Below are 8,852 nucleotides of genomic sequence, written 5' to 3' on the forward strand. Positions count from 1 at the left end.
TCTTCTTACACCAAAACACACCATAGTGGCCCTTAAAAATCAGTGTACATGGTGTGATTCCAAAGCAGCTGAGAACTAGCTACTTTGTCAACCAAAAGCTCCACCCCATTCATAGCACAAGTATATAGTATTCAACTTTAACCCAAAAATGTTAATCACAATAACTGAAAAATTAAGACATACAAAAAAAAACGATCAGCTTTTTCATGCCCACTACAAGTCAACACATTCCAATAATGCAACAATGTAGCATGCTCTGTCTCAGTTGCACATTTAAAAACATATACACAGTGTACCAAGATTTAGATTTGTCAGAGAAAACACACCGCAAAGCAGGTTCAAGGCTTCAAGTGTAAAGATTTTATTTCTCGCAGCGTATTCCACAGTAACAGAAACCTTTGTTATTTTAGGAATGTGTTATTGCCAATACAAAAAGACAGTAATGACACACATGAACACATCATGCAGGCATCCCAATAGTTCACAGAAAGGGCTCGAGGTATTGGGACCGCTCTGATGATAACTTTCTCCTCCTGCTAAGTGTTAACTTGTGCTGTAATTTGCATTTATGTTCAGCTCACTCCAGTGCAACATGCAGCAGGATAACCCTAGATGACAGTGATGCAAGCAGCATGGTTTATCCTCACTCTTGCTTTTTCTCCATTATTTCCATAACTTTTCCAACCTCTACTTAGCCTATTGTTTTGTATTCTGATGGTTACATTTTGTTATCTAGGCTTCATTTCAGCTTCATTCATAATTAGCATACGATTAAGCTCATTCAGTTTTCCTGATTTCGACAAATGTTTGATCCATGATATAGTATGCCACTAATGCTGTTTAGAGCACAATCTCCTATACGGTTCAGGAAGAAAAAAAAAAAAAATCACATAATTCAAGTCAAAGTGAAGCAAAACAGCCCGCACCTGAGCCTAAAAGATTCAGGAAGGTTAATACAACAGCAGTGAATGTGAACAGGGTCTTGTAAAACTTGCAGATGAGGCACCCGGCGATCACTTCCCTCTCTTCTTTGTGATATATAATGCTTGATATTATGACAGAGTAGCACACAAGCTGCCACGTAGGAGATGTTACATTCAGCCAAACATTTGGAGATTGTCGGTCCTTCTAGTGTTTATCTAAGACAAATATTTCTTCTTGCATCCAAATACCTACAACCACTTATCAAATCTATGGAGACCCAAAGTGGTCAAAATTAAATAAATATGATACTGTGAAATGTATTATGTGAATGAACTATATGAATAAAGACTAGAAATATGACAATTTGAACCATTAAATTGCTAACTATTCCAGTACAGTTTAAACTCAAATCAAAATAGGATTGTTTTACAGGTTTTTTTACAAAAGTTTGTATTTAAAAATGCAATTTACTAACTAATCAAAGCCACGTTTCATCACAAAGTTTTTACGAAAAGACAAACAGGGCAGAGCCAGGTATGGGATTGGCTGATGCTTTGTTCTGAATGAGTGAACAGCCAATCACGTAGCTGTATCTGCCATGCCAAATTCTTTATGATCAACAGTGAGATTTTGAAATAAAATGGGTCACTTGGAAAAATGTCATTTTTAAGTAAAAACAGACTTTATGGAAAGGACATTTTGAAATTAAAATAAAAAGCCTAATTAAATAAGAAATTACCTAAAATGTTATTGTGGAGTTCATTGATCAGAGTTTTAAAAGGAAATTGGATTATTACATGTTTTACTACATATTGTCTGTATTTGTTCATATTATTATTCACTTCATGTCGTATTTTAATTCATTTTAATTTTGACCACTTTGGACCTCCACACCACAAGCTGAAAGTGCTTCTTCAGCAAAACGGAAAAAAAAAGGACCTTTGACACAATAAAACAACAAGTGATGAGTTTTGATGGTGGGAAACCAAGCAAAACCAAAGTAGGCACGCCTGATCTGCAAGTATCATTTGACCTACAGTACAAAATAAATCGTAGTAAATAAAAATACCCGAATAAAACTATAAATGCACAACTTGCGTCATAGGTGAGACACCTAATTTAAGCTACAGGACAATTAAACATATTTTGGTTGTGTTGATTTGGTCCTGAGAAACATCACAAATTCATCTTTTTGCATTTGGCACCAATCACCCTGTAATTATTATACACTAATAAAAATTGCACGAGAAATACATTCGCCATTTGATCAGGTTTCTTATGAAAGGCAGGTTTTGGAGTTTGTTTAGCAGAGAATATTCACTATTGACCACACCACATGTAAAAAGATGGAATAAAAACTACTCTAGCAGATTGCAACGAGTACAAAAAGGTGCAAAAGTCTTTCTTGAAATGCACTTGCCTTTGTAATTTCTATGAAGGAATTGTTCTCATAGTTCCAAAAGCACTGGTCTAATAGCGTCTTTTTACAAAGTCCACAAGAGGTAGTAGAAATGGCTCATGTAAATAAATGGAACTGCCATTTGTTGACACTGTTGGTGGAAACACACTACCCATTGTCTTAAAGCTGCACTAGATTTAACGTGAAAACACATTACATGAATTTAAGGTAATAAGATCTTAACTCCCATTGCCACTTGAGACTGATAAGGGAGACTAGTACAGCTTTAAAAAACAAGTACCCATTACAAACAATTTGTCAAGATCAGAGGGCTCCAATTAAAAATGTGAAGTCTGTCAAAGTTGCTAAATCTAGCAAGTGTCTTGTTCTGTGCTACTTTATCCTGACACTGATACCATCAAGAGAGGCATTTGGTTGTGATAGTTACCTTATACTGTAATTTCTCCCAGAAATGAACAAAATATACCCAAATGAATGCGTTACACAAAGAATTACATTCCTGATATGTGCACTCGTAGTCTTAAAAGCGTATATCAAAATGACATTTCAGACCCGTGGTTGATAAAACAGCAGCGCCTGAGAAAGAGAGAAACACCATTTGTCCTTGTCATACGAAACTATGAATGTGGCCGTAATTCAGCCCCCGAGAACCTCAAATATTCTCAAATTAGTTTTTGTGATACTGTTTGGCACAGTGAAATCAAATTAAATCATATGCAGACATGCCAGCTGAGCCTGTAATTGTACTGTTTGATCTTATTTGCTTGGTCATTATGTTTGAATTCAAATACTGAGCCTTGCACATGACGGAGGTTAACTGAAAACAAGCTGGTACACTGCAGAAGCTCAGTATTTGAGAGGACTCAGTGAGTCGCTAGAAGGCCATCTGGTTCAAACTTTAGCCTCATTCCTGGAGCAGGATGATATCAACGTTATCGTGGACACCTTGCAGAAGCAACTCGCCCTGGAAATTGACCACCTTCTTCTTCTTGGCGGCCTTCAGGGTGCCCACCAAAGCCTCGAAGATGTTGGCACACTGGTCGTCATTAAATAAGACCCCGAACTTCACGCTGGTTTGACCATCAGCATCTGAAATAAGAGAGCAGAGCAGATTGATAAAGTTATTTCCACATAGGATGGATTATTATCTTAAAAGTAATAATAAAATAATAATAATAAAAGTAATAATGACTTGAGTGTTCATGCATAAGATCATTCTCATTTTTTCGATTCATTTATTAATCGTTTAGACTAGAAAATGTTTAGAAAACTCTGGAAAAGGCTTATAACAATTTCCCGGAGCCCATGATGACCTCTTTACATTGCTTGTTTTGTTCTAACCTATTGTCCAGTAACAAAAAGATATTTAATTTACAATCACAAACTACATTTTTGCTGCTTATTTCACTGTCAATCAACTAATCGATTAAGCGACTAGGCACTAGGTGGCTGGCTGCCACAAAGACAGAGCATAAGATAAGTTATTAAAGAGTTATTGTGGGACTAAATACAATAAGTGAAAACTGAAGGCAGTGTGACCTGGCAACACATTCTCACTCCCATCGCGTAAAATACGGACGCTTGGTCAGGTGCCTTTGGCGTTGTTATTGACGCTAAAAGTCTCCTTTAGCGTCATATCTAAACGCGCTTGGTCGGGACTATTGGCGTCACTTTTGACGCAGTTAGGTTAAGGCAAAGGTCGTGGGTGGGCTTACGTTTCCATGACACGCAGGACAAGAACGGGATGGTTGGGTTTAGGAAAAGAAGAACGGGACGGTTGGGTTTAGGAAAAGAAGAACGGGATGGTTGGGTTTAGGAAAAGAAGAACGGGACGGTTGGGTTTAGGAAAAGAAGAACGGGACGGTTGGGTCTAGGAAAAGAAGAACGGGACGGTTGGGTCTAGGAAAAGAAGAACGGGACGGTTGGGTCTAGGAAAAGAAGAACGGGACGGTTGGGTTTAGGAAAAGAAGAACGGGACGGTTGGGTTTAGGAAACGTGATACGATCCCTGGTCTCCTGGGTGAAAGTCCTGTGTTGTTAGAACCATCCACCACCCCAACCAACCTCCCTATGTGGATTTTCGGGCTTTCATACTACTCGCTACCGTAGTCGCTCTTAATGCTACGTCATCTTCAAACGCCGTGTAGCTGCTGCTCTCCCTGGTGCGTTCTACACACACACACACACACACACACACACACACACACACACACTAAAGGGCGCTTTTTACGTCGTATCTGACAGCCACTGCCCAAACATCCGTATTTTACAAGTTCAGAGTGAGAACGGGTTGGACCTGGTACTCTGAGCTAGAACTTATCAATATCTCATGATTGCATGTTTGTGGTTCATTAGAACTCATGGCATGAACAAAGCTTCCAAACCGTTCAGCGAGGGCTGGGCAATATATCAATATTATATCCACATCGATATATGAGGCTAGAGATCGTCTTAGTTTTTGGATATCGTGTTGTGTTGTCTTCTCCTGGTTTTAAAGGCTGCATTACAGTAAAGTGATGTCATTTTCTGAACTAAACCAGACTGTTTTATTATTTGCCTTTACCCACTTAGTCATTATATCCACATTATTGGTGAATATTTATCAAAACTCTCACTGTGTTAATATTTTGTGAAAGCACCGATAGTCAACCCTACAATATTGACGCAATATCGACATTGATGTATTTGGTCAAAAATATCGAGATATCTGATTTTTTTCCATATCGCCCAGTTCTGCGTTCAGCTTTGCCAAAGTACCTCAAGATGAAACACACCACCCTCCAATCAGAAAATCATAGCACAGACTCACTTTTACTGCCGAGGCGGTTAATCTCCTGCACCAGCAATTGTATTTCATGAGTGACATTCATTGTTGCTAGAAGGGAAAACAAAATCAAGAGAAAAATGTATTAACGCAAATAGACTGGTTTGGCTTGCTTATTTTCTTAAAAGCATCAAATACACCGTGTAGGAGCAATTACCCCTGATACACGCCACTCTCTTGGAGGGAGAGACCACAAAGCCACATTCCGTTCAAAATGGTGTCATTGTCGTGTTCGGTTACTTCCAGGAAAAAGTAAAAGCCTTCTTAAATGTTCGATCTTTTTAAGAAAGGTCCATACCTTAATTCGCTATATGCTTAATCCACCATCAGCGCTTATTTCAATGTAAATGAAATGTTACTAACTGATCAGGGCATCTTGAACCAACGATGATAATGAGATGTAGGTGTTTAAAAAAAATATTATTTTAATATAAATAATAAAAAGATTGAATTGAAATTAAGTGGACTTGGTGATTAATTGCATTGCCGAATTTTCCACAAGAGGGTAGTCATTTCTTTTTTTCCCCATGATTATTGATTCCAATTTTGCAAGATTAGTGAAAACGGACTTCGGAACTAGGATTCTCTTCTTACAAGAACACGGCTGATATGGCCATAAAATCAATACACATGCAATTTTTTCATTAATCAGATATACACAAAACACGCCATCATAGTCAATATTAAAAGAAACTCGACTGCAGCATTGAGATCAATGGAACAAGCAACAGCATGAACAGGGCGGACTATCAATGCGGAAATAGGTGGATTAGCACTCCCAGCTAGCCATCATAGAACACGGATCCTTATTGTAATTCATTCATAATTAGTGACGTTAAGTCATTCTTCGGTGCGGGTTCATAGTCACAATGCAGATATGTCTTACATACCTTCTAGGTACAATAGAAAGTATTAAAATGTGCAGCAGAATAATGTACCGGGTGAGGGAGGACGGAGGAGTTTCAGACTGCTTAACGGATGAATATGTGACGGCCAAACGATGTCATAAAAGTTAACAACAACAAAAAACCCAGTTTTAAAATGTAACATTAACGTGAACATATTTACCTTTTAATTCTTCTTGGTTCTAATAAAACGATGGACGACTTTCTGATGAATCTGCTGCGGTGGATAATGTTGATGCGTTCAATGTATGCTCGTAAAATTCCCTCTCTTTCCTCTTCTTCTTTGAGGTTTATGGGCTATTGGCAAACAACGATTTGGTACGTTACCGCCTTTAACTGATATGGAGTGTGGATCAAAGTATCTTATACGTACAATATACAAAAATAAAAAATAACAACGATAAATGAAAAATGTATTAATTAATGAATTAATTAACTCATATCTTCTTACTCATATAAATGTGTCTAAGACACTGAGAAAGTACTTGATAACACTCTACATTACTTGAGAGTTCTTCTGTAATATATTTATTAGATCATAATGTTCTTTGAGGTTTTGAATCAAATGCCTTCTTTCTTTCTTTCTTTCTTTCTTTCTTTCTTTCTTTCTTTCTTTCTTTCTTTCTTTCAGAAACTTGGTGCACTTCTTCTCCTTTTAGGGTTTAACGGCAGCTTCCACCCATAATGTTGCACAACTGCCATCTTCTGGAGAAAATTAACTCCTACAGTGTCCAGTATGTACGTATATTGTATACAGATTTTAATGTATTTGTTCAAAGGTGCTGCATGTGACTATTCACAGATTTGTTTTTAATTAATTCAACACAGGACCATGTGGCTGAGAACTTCAGAAAATTCCAATATGTGACCTTCTACTAAAGTGGCAATTGTGAGATTGTCAAAATGTACTTACATTTTCCCATAACACCTGAAGGCACCATTAAAACTCATCTGACTTCATCGTGACACAATGCGTTAGGCCTACTCCATATATGGCAAGGAAGGAGGACGCCTGCCTCTAGAAAAAAAGTTACCTTTTCTAGTCCTAAAAAAGTGTCTGGCGAAGGGGTCTACATCCAACTACGAAATAAAATAAGTTTTTTTTGTTATCAGGCCTTCAGAGCAGTGTTCATAAAGTGAACTAGTAGGCCTACAATAGAGACATTTCCTTCATACAGAACATTCCCATCCGACGTGTAGGCCTGTGTAACCCTTGAGAAAGGGTCATGTAATTACATTATGGAAGCTGCTTACAAGGCCAAAAAGTAAACTAATGGCATTTCTGTGCGCAGGCCACAGCAGCTCCATGTCTCTGATCCTTTTGCTTACTATCTCCATATTTACCTTCCCCCCTCTCCTATATCCCTTCCTCCCCATCACTTCTCCTCTAATTTGTTTCCCCCCCCCTTCGCTGTCACCTCTCCCCTCACCTAGGCTACTCCTGCATGACATTCCTGATTAGTGTCAGTATCAATTGGCATGCTGAAGACCTTAAGATGGTTTAAGGCACTGTCTTGAAGAGGGTCCCTGTGTCAAAATGTAAGCTAGTTTTAAACATAGACTGTATATGGTTTTAACACCTTCTCCATTTCCGTTTTGTGCCTATATAGTACATATTCCAAAACTGACCATACAGGAAATCTGGGCCAGGTAGTATTCTATCTATCAGATAGACAAATTGAACACATTTCTTTTGGCTGTTTTGTCACTACAGTAAAGTGTCTCGTCTGTCAAAAATTATAGTATCAGTGTGAGTGTAGCTTTTATTTTGAAATGACTCATCCGGGTCCCTGCCCTGCAGGCCAAGCGAGCTCGCGCTGACCGTAGCCCAGTGACGCCGCGAGACATCAAGCTAGCCGTAAGAAACCTAAGATATGATCGGAAGTTTGTCGAGTTTGTTTTCAAAACAAAAACGTAACTTGATGTTTGTACTAGTATTTATTTATTGGATATAATTAAAGTTGAACATTTTGGGTGACGTGGGTGATGATTTGATTAGATGGGTTTTTGTTTAGTTTGCTTTGTGCGTTCATAAAACCATAGTCTATTTAAACACTCACCTGAAGAAATAAGTTGTAAGAACTACTCTAAAATGTAATGTTGGCTCATCACAATATTTAGTTTTTAACGAGATTAAATGAATTGTTTTCTTTGTAAATAAAGACATGACACGTGAGCAAAAAGGAGCTGCAAGGCCCCTACTAATCTAGATGTTCTTACAGTTTTTCTATGCTGGAATACTAATTGGCTCCATGGTTTGACGTATTCATTTTTTTTTACAGAAACGGAGGTTTAATGGTACACGTTCCCAAATACATTTTCCAATTAATCAAATTACCACTTACTTGGATGACGGGTGTGGGGCATTCAGGGCCCCTATAGCCTGGGTCCCCGAAGCAGTTTCCCACTTTGCATGGTTGCTAGCAGCCTTCGGTGCAATTATAGTAACACTTGAGCCTTGGAGGGAGATTGCCTGTGAAAATGTTATTATAGCTTGGGGTTGAGTTAGGGGGGTAAACTTGCTACTCTACATAGTTATTGCTATGTCCTACTTGTATTTGTTTAAAATAAACACTTGACTTGCATATAGACATTGTATGTGGTTGGTCATTGTTGCTTTATAAATATATATATATATATATATATTATCTATTTCATCGATTTCTTGATAGTTTTATGTTAATATTCAGGGCCGATCCTGACCAATTTAGTGCCCTAGGCAAGATTTCAGCTGGTGTCCCTTGCATCACAGCCAATTCCACCACAAACAAACATTAGTA

At 38.0% G+C, this 8,852-nt stretch overlaps 1 protein-coding gene across 1 annotated transcript; it reads right to left on the bottom strand.

The window, feature by feature from the left end:
- Positions 1–337: 337 nt before the first annotated feature.
- On the bottom strand, positions 338–6,345 carry abracl (ABRA C-terminal like). The gene is made up of 3 exons (XM_078274381.1): positions 6,236–6,345; positions 5,153–5,218; positions 338–3,433 (listed from the first exon to the last, which is right to left on the bottom strand). Exons 2-3 carry the CDS (start codon positions 5,211–5,213, stop codon positions 3,249–3,251), a joined length of 246 nt encoding a protein of 81 aa, XP_078130507.1. The 5' UTR covers positions 5,214–5,218; positions 6,236–6,345; the 3' UTR covers positions 338–3,248.
- Positions 6,346–8,852: the final 2,507 nt, after the last annotated feature.

This window comes from Sander vitreus, chromosome 18, assembly GCF_031162955.1.
Source record: "Sander vitreus isolate 19-12246 chromosome 18, sanVit1, whole genome shotgun sequence".
NCBI classification, from domain to species: Eukaryota; Metazoa; Chordata; class Actinopteri; order Perciformes; family Percidae; genus Sander; species Sander vitreus.